Below are 22,500 nucleotides of genomic sequence, written 5' to 3'. Positions count from 1 at the left end.
AAAATGGGTCAGTTTCAAATCATTCATGTCCAGATCACAAAAGCAAGTTTGAAAGGAATAGTAGTGATTTTCTCTGATTTCTAGATAGAAGCAAATAGGAAATAACATTTACTGACCAAAGACAATAAATAGATAAAAATTTTGTTACACAGTGTAATCAAAAGTGTTTCAGCTTTAATCATCCGGTCACCTTTTTTGGACAGTGTGTATCTTAAGTCAGAATTTGCAGCATTCTCCAATGCATACTTCTATTTGTAAAACATCAGGGTGCAGCCTGAGGGCGATTTAGCTGCTATTTCTATTAGCTCAAATGGCTGCTTAGAGATGTGAGTTTGTATAGTTTGTAAAAGAAGGGAAGTTTGAAAGAACTTGGGATGGCTTTGTAGGAGTTTCTGTGAGTGGGTGGTCAGTGTATGTGGCTATAAGTAAGGGTGTGGTCAATGTGGGAGGTCTGTATGACAAGGATACAAGGAGAGTGTAGGTGAATGGTTATCGTGTGGTGACTGTATGGCCAAGTAGGGGGAGTGGTCAGTGTGTCTTCTGCTATAGCCCCAGGCCTGAGTGAATTTTCGTTAGATGGAAACTGTCGGGAAGCAAGCTCCTCATCCTCCTCCACCCCCACCCCACCCCACCCCCACCACCACCACCACGACCGCCGCTGCCGCCACTGCCACCACCACCTTCCATACAGCCATCATCACAAAAACTGTTACTACCATTAGGAACATCTGCACCTCCCCACAAGAATATTATCACCACGTACACCATCACAATTATAGACCTGGTAGCACCACCACCACCACCACCACCACCACCGACAACAACAATAACCACCAATAACAATAGTAGCACCACCACCACCACTATCACCAGCAGCCACCACCACCACCACCTATTACCTTTCATAATGAGAATCAATATTGTTCTTGTCACCAGTGTTTATCATCCATGCCTCTTCTGCATGGTGATTTCCATCTGCTAAAAATTAACACCCAAATCTTCCTCAAATTAATGCTATTGTATCAAAAAGAGAAGGACACCAGGATGATGTTTTCCTAGATACACTAGGTTTGAAAAATCAGAAAAAGGCAGGATTGTCATTGATGGGAGTTTTGATCACAGGCCTGTTTGATCAGAACTGATCTGGGGTTGTATTAACGTTGACAGCATATGTCCCCAACATCGATTTTCAGGAAACCATCAACATGCCTCTATGTGGTTGCCTGACTTGCTAGAAATAGCAACCGAAATCTACATTAAATCATGTCTTACTGTATTAAAAACAAAACAAAAAAAAAGAGGAGTGGACATTGTGGATAATGTAAACTGAAGGTGTGTTATGTCTGAGAAAAAAAAAAAAGGAAACAGATGAGGTGGTCATGGCTGGAAGAATTCTGATTGATAATAGGTTTGTCCAATCTGGGTCGACTTGGGGGCAAAAACGACAATATCATTACAACTAAAGCACCACCACCACCACCACCACCACCATCATTTTGTCATTGTCATTGCTGTCATCATCATCATCATCATCATCATCGTCAGTAGCAACATTATTAGCAGTTGTAGCAGTGACAATGATATCAACATTCCCATTGAAAACAAACAACCACGACATCAACATCGACACCAACATCAACAAGTCACAGCGTCCTTCCACATCACCTTTTACTGTTGCAATCACAATCATCATCATCACCATCACCACCATCATCATCATCATCATCAACAACAGAGCACCACTGCCACCACCACCACCACCACCACCACCACCACCACCACCACCATCATCAACAACAGAGCACCACCACCACCACCACCACCACCACCACCACCACCATCATCAACAACAGAGCACCACCACCACCATCACCACCACCATCACCAATAACAACAACAACAGTAATAACAACAATAGCATCTGAGTGGAGGCTTGACCTACTGCTGGAAATAACAGCCTAAACAAAAAAAAAACAACATAATAATCTCCCTCAGAACACTCCATCATCTTAAAAAAAGATAAGGTGGGCACAGGTACATTAGGTTAAATTTAGTCCGAGGCACCATCTCACGAAGATGGGATGGTCATGCCTGGAATATACATTACTTGATTAATAGGTCTGCTTGAATGACCTGGATGGGAGCTAAACCCATAACAACAACAACAACATCTTCCCCCCCCAACCCCCACCACACAACTGCTGTCACCACCTCTCCTATTGCCACCACCACCACCACCATCACCATCATTACCACCATCATCATCAACAAATCAATAACATCTGTATTGTAACTAGGGGGCCAACAAAGGAGCTTCAATGTGGTCATATGGTTTGCTAGAAATCACAGCCGAATCTCCCACAAAATGAAATGGGGTGGGGGTCACACAGAATAATGATGTGGTTAGTTCTTGGAGGCATACAATATGTTTGAGTAACAAAATATATATATATAAAAAAAAATAAAAGTGGAAAGAAAAAAAGAAACAAACAAAAATAGACGGGATGGTCATGGTTTGGAATACTACATCAGTCAGTCGTACAAGGTCCCTTGTCTGCTTGATCAGAGTTGACCTGGGGCTAAAATAAACGACGTTTGAAAGCAACAGCATCAAGTTTTATAGCCACCATCATCATCACCATCACCATCATCATCATCATCACTATCATCATCATCGTCGTCGTCGTCGTCTTCATTGTCATCATCATTCATCATTTACCCATCACTGTTGTCTCCCAACAGCAGCATCACCTTAACAACAGCATCAACTGTGACCTTTAACAACAGAAGGAAGCATCACCACCACCATCATCATCAACATCATCATCATCGTTGTCATCATTATCATCAACATCAGCTGTGGTAACAACAGAAGACATCATTATCATCGTCGTCATCGTCATCAACATCGTCGTCATCATTAGCATTAGCTGTGATAACAACAGAAGGAAGCAACATCTCACCCGTCGTCGTCGTCGTCATTGTCAATCAGCATCATCAGCAGCTGTGGTGGTAACGATAGAAGCCAGCATCACCATCATCATCATCATCATCATCGTTGCTTTTCCTTATCATCGTCATCATCAACATCGTCAGCTGTGCTAACAACTGAAGGCCCCCTCACACCACCACCTTCACCGCTACCGCCGCTACCGCTGCTGCCGCCGCCGCTACCGCCGCCGTTACCGCTGCTACCGCTGCTGCCGCCGCCGCTACCACCGTCGCTGCCGCCGCCGTTACCGCCGCCGCCGCTATCGTCCTCTCCGCTGGCACACAATAACAACATCACCAGTGTGCATCAAGTGTGCACTACTATAGCAGCTGCTGCTGTTGTTGCTAGTAAAACACCAAATATACCAGAGTTTGGTAGAGAACTACAACTAGGCAGCTTCCTCACCTACTGCTGCTGTTACTGCTGTTGTGGTGCTGGTGGTGGCTCTGATGTTGTTGGTGGTGGCGGTGGTGGCGCGTTTGACGTTGTTGTTGTTGTTGTTGTTGTTAAAGCTCTGACATTGGCGATGGTGTTGGCGCTGATGTTTGTATTGGTGTTGGCGTTGGTGGTGCCTTCGCTGTTATTGTTGGTATTAGTGTACGTGGTGGTAGTGGTGGTGGTTGTGGTGGTGGTGGTCATGGTTTTGTTGGTCCTGGTCCTGGTGGTGTCAATATTGATTGTGTTGGCGGTGTTGTTGTTGTTGTTCTTATCGTCCCTCTTGTTGTCGGTGTTGTTTTTAGTGTAGTTCTTGTTGTTGGAGTCCCTTATCAACTCAGTCCTATGATCAAAGTTAGTCCAACAATGACCATCCCATCAAATTTTTTTCCTCGCCTTGCGTGTACTTTGGACTGACAAGCGCAGGGTTTTAACCAAAGGAGATTTGGCTGCTATTTCTAGCGGTTCAAGCTCCTTCATTGGCTTATGGCATTCATAATCTTGTTGATGTCGATGTTATTTAACCCTAGGTTAGTCTTGACCGAAAAGACCAAAGATTGACAGCTATGATTAAACAGACATGTCCAAAGGTGTTCCACATATGACCATCCAATTATATTTTAAAACATAACATATCTAACACTATATTATCCAATGTGTTCTTCCATTGTTTTTTAAAGACAGCATGATGTGATTTAAAGAGGATTTAGCTGCTATTTCTGGGCAGTTTGGTTGACCTCATAATGGCTCCCCCCATGTTGACATGTGTTGGTGCTAGTGCACTGTGATTATTTAACCCTAGGTCAGAACTGAATGTGGAGACTTATGATGGGAGGTGTTCCATTCACGACCATTCTGTCAATCTGAATATCAGGGACTACATTTTCTCCAGTGTATCTTTAAGTAAGGTAATAGGTTGTGATTTGAGGGAGGTGTGGCTGTTGTTTCTCACAACATTGGATGGTCATATAAAGGTTCTTTTTTTTTTTGGTTGGTGTTGTTGTAGAGAGTTAGTGGTGTTGATGTTGTCAATAGTATTGATGGTATTAGGGGCAGTGGTGGTGTGGTGGTGGCATTGGTGGTAGTGGTGGTGGTGGAGATGGCAATGGTACTGGTGGTGGTTATTTTGATGTTGGTGGCAATCTGGTATTTGTGGTGGTTGTGGTGGTAGTGGTGGTGGTGGTGGTGGTGGTGGTAGTAGTGGTTGTGGTGCTGGTAGTAGTGATGGTATTGTTGGTGTTGAAGCTAGTGGTGGTGGTGGTGGTGGTGGCAGGAGTGAGATTGCTGGTGGTGGTGTTGGTTTGCATTGTCAGTGTGGGGAGCAGTGGTGGTGGTGGTGGCGTTGGCAGCGACGGGGGTGATTAATGATGGTGATGGTGATGATGGTGGTGGCATTGGTTGGTGGCCTTGGTACTGTTGTTGTTGTGGTTGTTGTTGTTGGTGGTATTATTGATCGTGGTGGTGTAATGTTAACAGTGGTGGTGGTGGTGATGGTCGTCGTGGTGGGGTAGTGATTGTGTTAGTGGTGGAGGTGGTAATACTGGCTGCAGTAGTAGTAGTAGTAGTAGTAGTAGCAACAGCAGCAGTTGTGGTTTAGACCCCAGGTAAGCAATGACAAGGCAGACCCAATACATGGTCAAAGTCAATCCAGACATGACCATTCCATATCTCAAGCACTGTATTACACATGTCCTTCCTTGCATAAGACAGCAGCTTTGATTTGAGGGTGATATGGTTGCTATTTCTGTTTCTAGCAGGGTGTGTAACTGCTTACAGGCTCTCTTGCATTGTTTGTTATTGACTGCGTTTGTTGTTGTTGCTGTTGCTGTTGTTGTTGTTGTTGTTACTATTTAACCCTGTCCCAGCCCAGGTCATCCCTGATCCAAAGGGTGTTCTAGCCATGCCCATCATGTCAGTGTGGCTCTCTGTCAGTTACGACGACGAGGGTTCCAGTTGATCCAATTAATGGAACAGCCTGCCTGTGAAGTTAATATACAAGTGGCTGAGAACTCCACAGACACTCTCTTTACTCTCTTTTACTCTTTTACTTGTTTTGGGTCATTTGACTGCAGCCATGCTGGAGCACCGCCTTTAGTCGAATCAAATCGACCCCAGGACTTATTCTTTGTAAGCCTAGTACTTATTTGATCAGTCTCTTTTGCTGAACCGCTAAGTTACGGGGACGTAAACACAGCAGCAGCGAAGTTGGGGGGACAAACACATACACACATACATACATATATATATATATATATATACATATACATACATACATACATATATATATATATATATATATATATAAATAAATATACACATATATATATACGTATATATATACGATGGGCTTCTTTCAGTTTCCGTCTACCAAATCCACTCACAAGGCTTTGGTCGGCCCGAGGCTATAGTAGAAGACACTTGCCCAAGGTGCCACGCAGTGGGACTGAACCCGGAACGATGTGGTTGGTAAGCAAGCTACTTACCACACAGCCACTCCGCGTACCCTTAATGTAGTTCTCAGGGAAATTCAATGTAACACAGAATGTGACAAGGCTGGCCCTTGTGAATTACAGGTACTTCTCATTTTTGCCAGCTGAGTGGACTGGAGCAACATGAAATAAAGTGTCTTGCTCAAGGACAACAATGCACTGCCTGAAATTGAACTCACGGCCTTACGAATGTGAGCCAATTACCTTAACCACTTAGCCACGCACCTTCAACGTGAATATCTAAGACAGCATTGTTCGCTGTGTCTCTCGCTTTTTAAGGCAACAGGACGTGAGGGTGTGGAGTTAATTTGAGGGAAATTTAGCTGCTATTTCTTGCAAGTTGAGCCACCATGCAGTGGCTCTCTCAGTTTTTAATGTTAACATGTTAGGCACAGCTTTTATGAATGGCACTGTTACTACAATTAGCAATGGTTTGATGGTTGTTGGAGATTTGTTGATGATGATATTGTTGTTGTTGTTGTTTCGTCCCAGGTCATTCCAGCCGTGGCCATCCCGTCCCATCCCATATTTGTTTTTTTTTCGTATCAGCAAGGAAAAAAAGGACTAAAACTTAAATTATACAGCTAAGATGGTGATGTGTGATTCGAGGGGGGATTTGGCTACTATTTCTAGCAGATTGAATAACTGCATAGAGGTTCTCTCATTGGTTCATTGTTGTTGATGTTGATGTTGATGTTGTGGTGGTGTGAAGGTGGTGGAGTTCTTGTTGTTATGGTGTTGGTATTACTGTTGTCTTAGTTGTGTTGCTACTGCTGCTGCTGCTGCCGCTGCTGGTCCTGTGTATTGGTGATGCTACAACTGCTGCTGCTGCTGTTGTTGTTGTTATTGGCACTGTTTCTGATGTTGCTATTGCTGTTGCTAATGATACTGCTGCTGCCGTTTCTGTAGTAGTAGTAGTAGTAGTAGTAGTAGTAGTAGTAGTAGTAGTAGTAGTAGTTATGGTTGCTGCTGGAGGTGCTGCTGCTGTTGTTGTTGTTGTTGTTGGTGGTGGTGCTGTTGATTTTTTTTGGAGGGGTGGGTGGTTAGAGTGGGATGGTCGTGGGTGGAGGGAGTGCAGTTGTTTTGCGTTACTACTGCTGCTGTTGATGATGATGATGGTGATGATGATGATAATGGTGATAGTGATGATAATGGTGATGATGATGATGGTGATGTCGTTGATGGTGGTGCGATTATTTAGTGGGATAGGGGGGGAGTATCGTTGCTGTTATTGTTGTTGTTGTTATTTAGCCCTAGGTCAGCCCTGTAGGAGCAGGTTTATGAGCAGCAAACAGCATTCCTGTCATGCCCATCCTGTCCTTTTTTTTTTTTTCCTCCTGTCTTTGAAGACAACCACAACGACATTAGCCAACATGTCCTTTACTTTTAAGACAATCAGGTGTGATTTGAGGAAGGTTTGGCTGCTGTTTTTAGCAGGTCGAACGACCATGTAAAGGTTCCCACATTTGCTTGGTAAATAAATGAGATGGTGGTGTTGGTTATGATGATGACAGCGATGATGATGACGGCGATGATGATGACGGCGATGATGATGATGATGATGGCGATGAAGATGATGACAACGACTACAACGATGATGACTATGATGATGATGATGATGATGACGGCGATGATGATGATGATGATGATGACAGCGATGATGACTATGATGATGATGACAATGATGATGATGATGACAATGATGATGATGACGATGATGATGATAATGTATTTATTGATGGTGTTGTGCTATTTTTGATGGTAGGGTGGTACTGGGGAAGGTGGTGGCAATGGTGTTGATTGTGAATGTGGTGGTGGTGGTGGTGGTAGTGGTGCTGGTGGTGTTGATATTGTTTTGTTATTGGGGTGGGTGATGGTCCCCATGTTGTTGTTGTTGTTATTGGTGAAGATGGTGTTTGTTGTTTGTTGGTGGACATATTGTGGTTCGTATATATTGTGGTTTGTATATATTGTGGTTGTTTTGTTATTATTGGTGAAGGTGATAATGTTGTTGATGTTGGTGTTGTTGTGCAACTAAATAATAACAGTATTGTTTTTTGATGGACATATTGTTGTGTTATTAGGGATCATATTGTTGTTGATATTCTTGAAGGTGGCAATGATGTTGATGTTGAATTGTTGCATTATTAGGGGTCATATTGTAGCTATTGGAGAAGGTGGTGGTGTTGATTTCGATGTTGTTGCGTTATTGGTGGGGGGGGGGGAGTCATATTGTTGTTGATATTGGTGAAGGTGGCAATGGTGTTGATGTTGATATTGTCATATCTTTAGGGGTCACGTTGTTGTTATTGGAAAAGGTGATGACGGTGGTGGTGCTGATTTTGATATTGTTACATTATTGGTGGCGTGGAAGGGGTCATATTGTTTTTGATATTCGTGAAGGTGGAAATGGGGTTGATGTTGATATTGCTGCATTATTAGGGGTCATCTTGTTATTGGAGCTGGTTATGTTGTTGATCTTGATATCGTTGCATTATTAGGGTCATGTTGTTGTTATTGACAAAGTGTTTGTTACTATTGATGTTGTCATGCAATTAATGGTACTGTTACTAGTAATGTTGATGTTTATACTACTACATTACTAGTGGTTGTATTGTCATTATTGATGAAGGTGGTATTGTTGTTGTTGATAAACGGTCATATTGGTGTTGATATTGTTGCATTGTTGGTGAAGATGGTGGCGTTATTGATGGACATATTGTTATGTTTCTAATGCCTGTGTTGTTATTGGTTTAGATAGCAAATGATGTACACGTCGACATTATTGTGATATTAGACATTGTGTTGTTACTGATGTTTATACGACTGTGTTATTGGTAGTTATGTTATCATTATTGATAAAAGTAAAGGTGTTATTGCTGGACATATTGTCGAACAACAGATCGTGGTGTTGCTGTTGATGTTGATGTTGTTATTGTAGCATTACTGGTGGTCTGATCATGTGTTGTTATTGGCAAAGGTGATGATAGTAAATGTTTATGTTGATATTGTTGTGTTACTAGAGTTGGCGGCAGCGTTTGTTGTCGATCATTATTGTGCTACAGGCCACAGTATTGCTGGCGAATGTGGTGATTGCATCGATGTTGATGTTGCGGTTGTTGTGGTGGTTGTTGTTGTTGATGATGTTGTTATTAGCGAAATTGTCGGTGGCGGTGTCGTGGCAGTTTTGTTGTGCTACTAGCTGGCTGTTGTGTTGTGTTTGTTGTCGTTCTTGACTGTGATGCTGGCGATGTTATCAAGGAAGACGACAATGGTGTAGTTGTGGTCGTCTTGTTTGATATTGTTATCCTACTGGTGCTTACGCCGTTGCAAACGTTGAAGGCGATGGTGTTGAAAGTGTTGCTGGTGTTAGAAATGATGATGATGGTGATGATGATGATAATGATAGTAATGATGGTGACAATGATGATAATGATGGTAATGGTGTTTTCGATGGCGATATTGTGCTGCTGCTACTGGTGGTTGCGTTGTTGTTACTGCTGCTGTTATCGATGAAGGTGGCGCTGCTGATTGTAGTGACAATAGTATTGCTGCTGCAGCTGTTGCCGGCGTTGATAGTGTTTCTTGTCGATGCTGTTGATGTATGTACGGTATTGTTAGTTCTTGTGCTTCTACTACTATTGTTGCTGCTGCTGCTACTGGTGGTGTTGCTGTTGCTGCTGCTACTGGTGGTGTTGCTGTTGCTGCTGTTGTTGTTGTTGGTGGTGGTGGTTGTGTTGCTGGTGCAGCCCTTGTAGTTGCTGCAGCAGCTGCTGCTGTTGACACTACTACTACTACTACTACTGCTGTGACTACTACTATTACTACTACTACTACTATTACTACTACTACTACTACTACTACTACTACTACTACTACTACTGCTACTACTACTACTGTTATTAGCAATGGTGATGCTGCTACTCTATTTTCCACAGTAGCTGCTACTACTACTACTACTACTACTACTACTATTGCTACTACTACTACTGTTGCCGCCGTCGCTGCCACCATCACCACCACCACCACCACTGTTACAACTGCCAACCACACTGCACCACCATTACCACCACCACCATCATCATCATTGTGGTCATCATTATCATCATCATCATCATCATCGTTGTCATCGTTGTAGTCATTGTTGTCATTGCTGCCACCCTCCTCCCCCGTCCTCCCAATACCCCCACCCACCCACCCCTCCGCCAACACCTGCCTTCCCCTCCCCCCACCATCACTGTAGCCCTTCCCATCTCCATTCATGCTACTAGTGTATCGACTACTAGTATTATTGATATAACATTATATTGCAACCCGAAATTACTACTACTACTACTACTACTACTACAACTGCTACTACTGCTACTACTGCTGCTGCTTTCAACACATCCACTCAATATCCCAATACAGCATATCTGCTGCTATTAGTACAATGAACTATGGTTTTCTTCTTCTTCTCACTGAGCCTACAACAGCAGCAGCAACAGAAACTACTACTACCACCACCACTACTACTACTGCTGCTGCCACCACCACTATCTTTACTATTGCTGCCACCGTCACTACCAACACCGCCACCGCCACCACTACCACCACCACCATTTGAATGCACAGGGGATGGCTGATCTATCGAAAAGCAGCAGTCTTTGAAATTGGGTCGAAGCAAGCAGCATTGGCTTTCCAGGGTTCTCCCTGCCATTGTTCTTGATAATTCTATCTGTGAAATTCCAATCAGCACTGAGAGCTGTCTTCGCTGATGACAGTCCCTTGAATAATACTGTAAAAACTCTGCCTTACATTCTGGAGCAGGAGGAGAGGACGTGGTTAAGGTTGGGCAGCGAGGAGGGGTAGTTAGTAATGGTGGTGGTGGTGGTGGCGATGGTGGATGGATTGTGTTGTGTTGTGTGTGTGTGTGTGTGTGTGTGTGTGTGTGTGTGTATGATGTGGGAGGAGGCATGTGGAATGGTAGTTGTGATATTGATGACTAGGGAAGTGTATGTGTGTGTGTATGCCTGCGCGTGCATAAGTGTGTGTGTGTGTGTGTGCGTGCCTGCGCGTACGTGAATGTGTGTATTTCTGAGTATGTGTATTTGTGAGTATGCATGCATGTATGTGTATGTGTACGCATGTGTGTGTGTGTATGTATGTATGTGTGTGCGTATGCATGCGCGTGTGCATGTATGTGTATGTGGGCATGCGCATGCATGTGTGTGAGTGTGTGCATGTATGTGTGTATTTCTGTGCATGTGTGTGTGTGCATGTATGCGTGCATATGTGCGTATGTGTGTGTGTGCATGAGTGTGTGTGCGCGTGTTTTGTGGAATGGTACTGATGATATTGGTGTGTGTGTAGAATGGGACTAGTGTTACTGACTAGGGTTGCACGCGCATGTATGTGCGTGTATGTACGTGCATGTGTACTTCTGTTTATGTGTGTGTGTTCATGTGTTGAATAGTAGCTGTGATATTGAAGAGCAGAGTAGTGTGTGTGTGTATTTTCACATTTGTATGTATGCATGCTTGCGTGTGTATATTTGTATGTGTGTATTTGCATGAGCACATCTGTACATATACATGTGTGTGTGTGTGCGCACGCGCTTGTGTTTGCATGAGAACATCTGTACGTATGCATGTGTGTGTGTTTGTTTGTGTGTGTGTGTGCGCGTGTACATTTAGCAAGAGCATGCAAGTTGAATACAGGTTATGGTGGCTGAACAAGAATGTGTGTGTGCTTGCGTGCATGTGTGTGTGCTTGCGTGCATGTGTGAGTCTGTGTGCTTACATGTGTGTAAGTGCAATAGTAAATTTCACTTATGAAGCACATGCATGTGTGTGTGTATGTGTTTGCATGTATCTGTGTGTGCTTATGGACCTGTATGCATATGTGTGCTTGTGTATGTGTGCATGTGTTTGTGTGTGTGAGTGTATGCATGTGTGTGTAGACAACTTGAATAGTGGGTGGTAGTATTTGGTAGAAGTGATGGCGGAGTTTTGCATTTGCATTTGGTGTGTGTGTGTGTGTGTGTGTAAGTGTATGCATGTACTATAAAGTGTGTGTTTGTGAATGAATATCTAATATATGGAAAGATGCAATGCAAGGCATATTATATATATGTGTGTGTATGTGCGTGTGTGTGTGTGTGTTTGTGTATATATATATATATATGTGTCTATATGTGTATTTGTGTATGTATGAGCTCCTGCATATCTGTGTCTGCGTGCATAAGAGCAAAAGAATGCACATGTAAGGGTAGGTGCGTGTTTTTGCTGACGGTGTGTGCATGCATGTGTGTGTGTGTGTATGGTGGCGTTTGGCAAGAAATAATCAAATACATCAGTCATATTAAAGAACAAAAACAACAGCGATTCAAATGACTAATGAATGAACATTTAACTGATTGTATGATTGAAAAGTTGACTGAATGAATGTTTGACTCAAAAGATTTGACTAAATAAATGTTGGATTCGATGAATGGTCGCCAGTTGAATGCTTAATTGAAGGTTTTTTTTTTATCTATTTGTTTATTTATTTATTTATTTTATTTACTTTTCTTTTGACTGAAGAAATACTTGAATGAATGTTTGAATAAATGTTTGATGAAAAAAAAACACCCAAAGAAACCGAATAAATATATAAATATATAAATAAATGTCTTGCTTTTTTTTTTTCGTTTTCTTTTTTTCTTGTTTTTGTTTCATTCAATAAATGTCTTTGTATGAATGACATCCTAAATAATTTCATTTGTTTAGTTCAACTACAAACCATCGTCCCAACTATCACCAGCAGCAACAGCAGCAGTACCACCACCATCACCACCACGATCACCAACATTCGCATCTCTAAAACTATATAGGATCTCCTCCATCAATAAAAACTAAAATATTTTCGATGTTATACTACATGTATAACACCACCACTATGGCCAACACTCCCCACCACTATTAACATCACTACTAACCTATAAACATACCTTTTCCCCACTACTACCATCACCACTACAGCCACCACTTATACCATTAAAGTATAACATTGACTACTAACAACATTATCACTAATGCATAACACACACATGTACTCACACACACACACACACACACACACACACACACACAAACACACGCACACATGCACACACACACACACATACACACACACACACATGTATACCATCACTATAACTGGTGTATAGAAATAGTAGCCAAAACGTCCCCAAATGACACCCTACACTCAATTGTCTTGGGAAAGAGAGAGAGAAAGAAAGAGAGAGCGAGAAAGTGAGGGAGAGAGATGGGAAGAGAGAGAGCTGAACACATTGGATGATAGTCCTAGATAAACAAGTGCTTGAGAGAAGACAGGCTAATCATGAATGGAATACCTTTCTTTGATCATAGGCCTGCTCCACCAGAGCTTGACTAGGGTTAAACAACTTCAACCACAACCACCACAGACAATAATATTGCTAAAGTACAAACCTCACCCCATCACCATCACCTTTACTGAAGTGTACACCACTACCATCACCATCACCACAATCCCAATATATAACTCTTTCTACAATAGGCACAAGGCGGATGTGGGGCCAGTTGATTTCATCGACTCCAGTACACAACTGGTACTTAATTTATTGACCCCGAAAGAATGAAAAGCAAAGTTGACCTCGGCAGAATTTGAACTCAGAACGTAGCGACATGCGAAATACTGCTAAGCACTTTGTCCGGGGTGCTAACGTTTCTGCCCGCTCAGCGCCTTACAATCCCAGAATGTAACACCACCAATTCATCATCATTAAAACATGTCAGTTATACTTCATATTTCAGGTAACATGTTCCATATATAAAGCACCTGTTCTGTATATCAGAAGTCTGTCAAACATACAAGTCAAACATATGCTCTATATTTGAGACAAATATTCTATATGCTAGACAAATTATTTACATTATTTACATTTGACGGATATTTGTCCTCATCTTGTTTGTTGTTAACACAACGTTTCGGCTGATACCTTCCAGCCTTCATCAGGTGTCTTGGGGAAATTTCGAACCTGGGTTCTCATTCCTAAGGTATTTTTCGATGTTGTTGTTGTTGTTATTATTATTATTATTCAGGTCACTGCCTGGAATCGAACTTGGAATCTCGGAGTTAGTAGCCCGCACTCTTAACCTCTATGCCAGGTTCGAAATTCCCCCAAGACACCTGATGAAGGCTGGTGGGTATATCAGCCGAAATGTTGTGTTAACAACAAACTAGATGAGGACAAATATCCGTCATATGTAAATAATGTAAATAATGTACATAATTCCTCATCTCTTAAATATAGAACTGTATGTTAGACAAATGTTCTGTATATAAGGCATGAGTTCTATAGTGGGTTAGGGTAGTCACTTCATGATCGTGAAGTCATCAGTTCAATTCCAAGTGGTGTGTTGTGTCCTTGAGCAAGACACTTTATTTCATGTTACTCCGGTCCATTCAAAAATGATAAGATCCTGTATTTCAAAGAATCAGCCTTGTCACATTCTGTGTTATGCTGAATTTCCCTGAGAATTATGGTAAGGGTGTGCGTATCTGTAGAGTGCTCAGCCGCTTGCACATTAATTTCATGAACTGACTGTTCGGTTGATTGGATCAGCTGGAACCCTTGTTGTTGTAACCAGCGGAGTGCCAGTTATATATCAGACATGTTCTGTATATTGAACACATGTTTTATACATCATACAAATGTTCTTTTTATTAGAGATGTGTTCTGTATATCAAACGAAGTTTTCTCTGTATCAAACATGTATTCTGTATACAAAACATCTGTGCTATATATTGGTTTCAAATTTTGGTTCTTGGCCAGCAATTTTGGGAGTGTGGCCTAGTCCATAACATCGACCCCAGTGATCAACTGGTACTTATTTTATTAACCCCCAAAAGGATGAAAGGCAAAGTCGACCATGGTGGAATTTGAACTCAGAATGTAAAGACAGATATATGATCGCTAAGCCTTTTGCCCAGCGTGCTAACGATTCTTTTTTACTCAAGACTGAAATTTTTGAGGAGGGGCCGCTCGATTAGATCAACCCCAGTATGCAACTGGTACTTAATTTATCAACCCTGAAAGGATGAAAGGCAAAGTTGACCATGGTGGAATTTGAACTTGGAATGTAAAGACTGACATAATGTTGCTAAGCATTTTGTCCAGCGTGCTAATGATTCTGCCAGCTCACTGCTGTATGTGATCTATCTATTAAACATGTACTTTATACACCAGGCAAGTGTTCTATATACCAAACAATTGTTCTATATTCAGCCATGTGTTCTGTATATCAGACAAGTGTTCTATGTATCAATACATGACCTCAATACCAAACATGTTGATCTATATATCAAACATATTTTCTTTATATCAAACATGTGTTCAGCATTTCACCAAGTGCACTCTAGTTTCTACATGCATTATGTGTCACATATTTTACAACAGTTGTGTTCTAGAGTCAACCATATTATTGTATTGTCAAACTGATTCTATATATTACCCGGTTACCATTTATCAATCAGTATACCATATATAAGTCTTATATATGTGTTAGCCATAAGCTGTATGTAAACTATGTACCAAGTATCAATCATGTACTTATATACCATGTGTCACCAATGTATGTACCATTGTATTATTCACATATCAGCCTTATTCTGTGTATGAACCATATGTGCGTGCGTGCGTGTGGAGGTGCGTAGTCTAGTGGTTAGGGTGTCAGCATCATGATTGTAAGATTGTGGTTTCGATTCCTGAACTGGGCGATGTGTTGTGTTCTTGAGCAAAACACTTCATTTCACGTTGTTCCAGTCCACTCAGCTGGCAAAAATGAGTAACGCTGTGATGGACTGACGTCCTGTCCAGCTGGAGGAACACATACGCCATTGAAACCGGGAAACCGGGAAACCGGGAAACCGGGCCCATGAGCCTGGCTAGGCTTTAAAAGGGCGCATTTATTTATTATATATATATACATACATACGTATATACATACATATTTATATATATATATATATATATATATATATATATATATAAAGTATGGGGGGTTTAGATCACGGGTATGCTATGTAAGTGTTGTGATGGATTCTGTTATTGAATGTTGATATGTTGGCGTCTTTTCTTCTCTGGATGTTTACTATATCAAGATTTTAACCCACATGAATCTATACAGGATTGCACCTAAGGACTTATGCTCTTGTTTCTACAACATCGGAAAGTTGAACTATGAACTTTTATGCATTTTTTTTTCTTCTCTCTCTTCATCTCCTTATTCCTTTACTCTCTTCCTCTATGAACCATGCAGCATATATATGTGTGTGTATGTGTGTGTGTGTGTATATATATATATATATATATATACACACACACACACACATACACACATATACCATCATCGTCATCATCATCGATTAACGTCTGTTTTCCATGCTGGCATGGGTTGGACGGTTTGACTGAGGTCTGGACAGCCAGTGGCTGCATCAGGCTCCAATCTGGTCTGGCAGAGTTTCTACAGCTGGATGTTCTTCCGAACGCCAACCACTCTGAGAGTGTAGTGGGTGCTTTTCATGTGCCACTGGCACAGGAGCCAGTAAGGTGGGCCTGGCAATGATCATGCTTGGATGGTGCTTTTTACATGCCACTGGCACAGGAGTCAGTTTGGGAGTATTGGCATCGGTCACGATCGGTTGGTGCTTTTTACGTGCCAATGGCACAGGAGCTAGTCAGGCAGGCCTGGCACTGACAATGTTCGGATGGTGCTTTTTACATGCCATCAGCACAGGAGCCAGTGAGGGAGCACTGGCTCCAGCTACGATATTGGTTTTACTTGACTCAACAGCTCTTCTCAAGCATATCATATCGCCTGATGCATCAGGAGTATTGTTAACGGGGCTGGATGTGTGTGGCTGCGATCTCACTTTAGTTGCCAGGTCTTCTCAATCACAGCGTATCTCCAAAGGTCCTGGTCACCTATCGTTGTCTCTGTGATGCCCAATGTTCGAAGGTCATGTTTCACCACCTCATCCCATGTCTTCCTGGGTCTACCTCTTCCACAGGTTCCTTCTCCAGTTAGGGAGTGGCACTTCCTCACACAGCTGTCTTCATTCATAAGTAACACATGGCCATACCAGTGCAGCCACCACATTTGATGCTTCTTATGCCCAACTTTTCTCTCAGGGTGTTTACACTCTGTCATGTATGCACGTTGACATTTCACATCCAGCAAATCATACTAGCTTCATTTCTTTCAAGCATATCCTCAGTATTCATGGCCCATGTTTCACTGCTGTGTAGCATGGCCGTTCGCACACATGCATATATATATCTTTATAATATATTTATATACATACATACATACATACATATATATATATATATATATATATATATATATATATATATATATATATATACGTGTATGTATATTATATACATATGTATTTGTATATTATATAATATAATATAATATATATATATATATATATATATATATAATATAATATGCTATAATATAATATAATATAAATATATATATTTATCCGTCCTGTACTCAGTGAATCTGCTCATGTCACTGGCTTTGTTCAATATATGAGATGCCATGATATCATTAACTCTATCAGTAGATGAGATGACTAACATGACACCAATAATGCTGGCTTTACTTAGAAGATGAAATGATATGATCTCACTGGCTTTGTTCACTAGATACCATGATATCATTGCTTTACTAAATATATGACATGATATCACAGCCTTCATCCAAATAAATGACATAACATCAGTGGTTTTTATTTAATAGATGATATAGTGTTTAGTGGTAGAGCTCAAATACATCAGCTGTAAGAAGACGCAGTATAAATTTAAATAAATAAAGAAGAAAATAATTAGAAAAACTAGCAGAAAAATCCTTACCATATTAGTAGGCTAAATATATTACACATGTAAGTACAGAAACAAAATTTGCTTCAGAGGTGCAAACCCAGATCCCAAATTTTTTACAGAGTTGATTGTTTGTCAATCTTAATACGAAAACAAACACAGGTATAATAATGGTTTCAAATTTTAGCACAATGCCAGTAATTTCAAAGCAGTAGATAAGTCAGTTATATTGACCCAGTACTCAGCTGGTATTTATTTCATCAATGCTGAAAGTCATGAAGGGCAGAGTCAACTTTGGTGGAATTTTGAACTCAGAATGTAAAGATGGACGAAATGCTACTAAACATTTTGTCCATTGTGCTAACTATTCTGCCACCTCACCATCTTATAAGCACAGGTATAATAATAATAATAATAATAATAATGATGATTATTATATTTGTACACCAATTAAATCAGATAAATCCAATAATAAAAAAGTAATGTTTCAAACCAGTTCAAAAATGTTTATATACTCATTTGTTTTGGCAATGAAGTTCTTGTGGGGTCTGGGGGTGAAAAACGGAAGGGCTGCCCTGGGCAGCACACATTCTAGTTACACTAGTGCCATTAAGGATACACATGTCTGTGGAGAGCTCAGCCACTTGCATGTTAATTTCAGAAGCATGCTGTTCCATCGAACACTCGTCATCATAAACGATGGAATGTCAGTTTATTTCATAGTAACCTAAACCCTGACTTTGTGTTAATAAGATGCAGGTTGATTTTCTGGGACATTCTTTTAAGAAAAAAAAAAAAAAAAAAAAAAAATGGTGGAAAATATTGTGTTATTGGTTTTTAAAATTTCAAGAGTTAATTTCAGTTTATATCAGGATTGAAATACAAATACTAATAATTGATGGTTGATATTTTATAGGCCTTCATTCCACAAGTTGAAGTCATACGAGAAGAAAAGGGAGTTGAAGAGAGTCAAAATATAACCACACCATCAACATTGAAAAGAGACCATCGATTTAGAGGGAACACAATCAACAGACATTATGAAGAAATACCAGGTGGGGCAGTGTCTAAATTGCTTTGATTCTATTATATATATGGCATGGCTGTGCAGTTAAGAAGTTTGCTTCCCAACTACATGGTTCTAGGTTCAGTCCTACTGTGTGGTACCTTGGGCAAATACCTCCTATTATAGCTCTGGGCCAATCAAATCCTTATGAGTGGATTTAGTTGACAGAAACTGAAAGAAGGCCATCACCATATTCATTGTCATCATCATCATAATTTAACTTTCATATTCCACATTGGCAAGGATTGGATGGTTTGACAGGATGTGATGCATCCACAACTGTGTTGTAATCTGGTATCTGCCTTGGTATGGTTTCTACAGCAGATGCCCGTCCTAACACCAACCACTTTACAGTGTGTATTGGGTACTTTTTTACACGTCACTAGCACTAAATGAAGTTACCATGCAGCTTGCAAGACTACGAACTTCAAGGGACGTTGGGGTAGGCTTTATGCAAGTGGTGAAAGGTTAAAGTGTCTGAGAAATGTGGGGGAGTGATAGAGAAGGTTCTTATAGAAGAGCTGCATGGCTCCTCTTATTTAATAAGGGAGGGAAAAAGAGACAGAATGATCTGTTGGAGCAGTAGGAGCTATGAAGAGATAGTGGAGATGAAATGTCCAGGTGGCCCTTCAATGCATGAGGGGAACAGCAGTAAAGTGAATGAGGTTGCAAGATTGTATGAGGAGCAGGAGAAGAGAGGATGGAGAAGCAGCCTATTACTGTAAAAATTGGGTAGGGTTTTTGGGGTGATATCAATGAGTCAAGAGTTGGGTAAGAATGAGGGAGGCAGAAGAGTGTGGAGGAAGGGGAAAACAGCAGGGTAGTAAATGATGATATAGTTGACAAGGGTTGGACAAAAGAGAGAGAGAGAGAGAGATGACAAGGTTGAGGTAGGCTGCAGGAGCAGGGGGAGGTAGAGTAGTGTATAGTGGGAGGTAGTTTGCTTCAGTGATGGTGGTTGTGGTGTTGGTGGTGCATTAACCTAATGTGTCAGTGGAGAGTAGAATAAACATAATGCTTCCAGAACCAATTTTCACTGAGGTGAGTAGGCCTTCTCAAAAACCTCATATCACCAGAAATTTTGATTCGTTGTCATCTTCTGTGTGAGACAGAGTGTCCTGGAGTCTGCCTTCACTATTTCATCCCATGCCTTCCTGGATCTCCCTCTCCTGCAAGCTCCAAGCACATTAAGCAAATGACACATTTTTATATGGCCATCCTCATCTATACACATCATATGCCCATACCTGAGCAGTTTTCTTTTTTGCACACTATATCTAACATCTCCTATGCCTAGTTTTTTTTCTTTTCTCAGCACATGTACAGTATGTCTTTCATGCACACTCACATTGCACATCCAAAGGAGCATGCTTTCTTCATTTCTTTCCAGTCTTCTTGAACCCTCTGGATTCAAGGCATATGTCTTGCTACTATGAAGCATTGCAGTTCTAACACCAATATCATACAATTTGCTCTTTACCCTGTGAGAAATAAGCCTTTGCTGCTAACAGTGCCAGTAGCTCCCTGAATCTTCTTCAACTCATCCTTCCCCTGATTACAATATTTTCAAAGTAACTGCCCCCCCCCCCACTTGCTAATTTATATCTCCCAAATAACAAAATCTATCAACTGTTTTTAAGGAGCCATCCCAGCATAAAAGGGTGTCTAAAAGTTTGTCCCCCCCAACATCGCTTGGCAACCGATGCTGGTGTGTTTACATCCCTGTAACTTAGCAGTTTGGCAAAAGAGACTGATAGAATAAGTACTAGGCTTACAAAGAATAAGTCCTGGGGTCGATTTGCTCGACTAAAGGCAGTGCACCAGCATGGCCACAGTCAAATGACTGAAACAAGTAAAAGTGTAGGATTTCTTAAACATTATATGGTTATGAGGGCTCATCCAAGTACAATAGAAATTAAAGGGGTCTATAGGAAAAAAAACGATTGAGAACCTCTGCTTTAAAACATTGCCTTTGCCTTTGTAGCAGTTTATGATGATGCTGCAATGCCAGTCATTGGGAGTGACTCCTTCTTCTGACAATGCTGCACTTTGTAGTTTAAAAGACATAATTAAAGTGCTGACTACAAACTCCACAAATGCTGAGCTAAACACTTAACCCAATTATTTCTCTTCAAAATTCCACACTTCACAAGCAGAGTTTTTTTTTTTTTTTTTTACCTTTCTTTTTTCCTTTTTTCATGTATCAAACTTAACTGATTAATACCAAATATACAACAGAATCCAGCTATCGTCAGTTCGTGTGTCATTCATTCAGAACAAACACGATTGTTTTCCAGCACAATCATTATTTTTAGCTACAATAGCTTATGACAATTCTTGTTGACCCTATTTTTAGCTTTTAGTAAGTCAAGTAATTGCATTGGGATTTCCTTGCAACTGATAGAGTTGTGAAGGATGAACCTCATTGCCTTCTTTGACTAAAAAAATAAAAACAGAAAAAAATTGGAGATTTTAATGGCTTTGTTGAGAAATGTCAAGATAGGCGCAGGAATGGCTGTGTGGTAAGTAGCTTGCTTACCAACCACATGGTTCCGGGTTCAGTCCTACTGCGTGGCACCTTGGGAAAGTGTCTTCTACTGTAGCCTCAGGCTGACCAAAGCCTCATGAGTGGATTTGGTAGATGGAAACTGAAAGAAGCCCATTGCATATATGCATATATATATATATATATATATATATATATTTATTTATGAGTGTGTGTCTTTGCATCTGTGTTTGTCCCCACTTCCCTGCCTCCATTGCTTGACAACTTGTCCTGGTTACATAGCAGTTCGACAAAATAGAACAATAGAATAAATACTAGGCTTACAAAAAATAAGTCTTGGGGTTGATTTCTTCGACTAAAACCCTTTAAGGCGGTGCTTCAGCATGGCCACAGTCAAATGAGTGAAACCAGTAAAAGAATATAATTCCTAATAATATTTAATTATAAAAGTATAATGGGATTTTTTAAACATCGAGTATTGTAGTATGGATGTGATATAGTCTCTTCAGTGACCAATTCTTTTCTGTATGTTTTTGTTATTGTTGTTGTTGTCCAAACCTGTGATCAAAAACATTCTAGTAATGACCCTCTCATCTTTTATTTAAACTTCAGTGAATATCTAGGATTGGATTACCCAATGTGGTCTTCCTTTTTAAAACTAGTTGTCAGTGGTTTAATGATTTGGGAATAGGAATCTAGCTATATAAATAGTGAGAATTTACAAAAAACAAAACAAAACAAAAGACGAAGACAGTTGTGTAAACAACAAACAGATGTATTAGTTTAATGCTCGGGAAGTGAGAAAGTCTTTTACATTTCGAGCCTATGCTCTTCGACAGAAAGGAACACAGAAATAAACATGGAGAGAAAATGAAAAAGGTTTAGTGGCTAGTGATCTATCGTGGCGAATGCCGGACGCACAATCCGGTAAATTTATACATTTGCAGAGCTGTCCCACTCTATTCAACTATCAAAAAGACGAACAGACAGATGTAAATGTATGAAACATAAATTGTGAACTCGTATGTGTGTGTGTTCACAGCTGCACTCAAATACACATTTCACACACATGCATGCATACGCACACGTACATGTGTATGTGTGTGCGTGTAT

The 22,500-nt window shown here is 40.7% G+C and overlaps 1 protein-coding gene across 5 annotated transcripts in view; it reads left to right on the top strand.

The window, feature by feature from the left end:
• The window catches only part of LOC106872896 (protocadherin beta-3), a 97,743-nt gene that overhangs the window by 74,502 nt on the left and 741 nt on the right, over positions 1–22,500 (top strand). For 4 of the 5 annotated variants that reach the window (XM_014920064.3, XM_089362777.1, XM_089362776.1 and 1 more), the window contains exon 3: positions 18,732–18,870. The exons of the other annotated variant lie outside the window; for it this stretch is intronic. In XM_014920064.3, the coding sequence (XP_014775550.2) occupies positions 18,732–18,870 (139 nt within the window). The remainder of the gene's footprint in view (positions 1–18,731; positions 18,871–22,500) is intronic. 5 annotated transcript variants of the gene reach the window in all.

This window comes from Octopus bimaculoides, chromosome 14 (genome assembly GCF_046866305.1).
Source record: "Octopus bimaculoides isolate indiv1 chromosome 14, ASM4686630v1, whole genome shotgun sequence".
NCBI lineage: Eukaryota > Metazoa > Mollusca > Cephalopoda > Octopoda > Octopodidae > Octopus > Octopus bimaculoides.
Note: the sequence above shows the minus strand (reverse complement) of the source record. Positions and strands in the feature narration are given on the sequence as shown.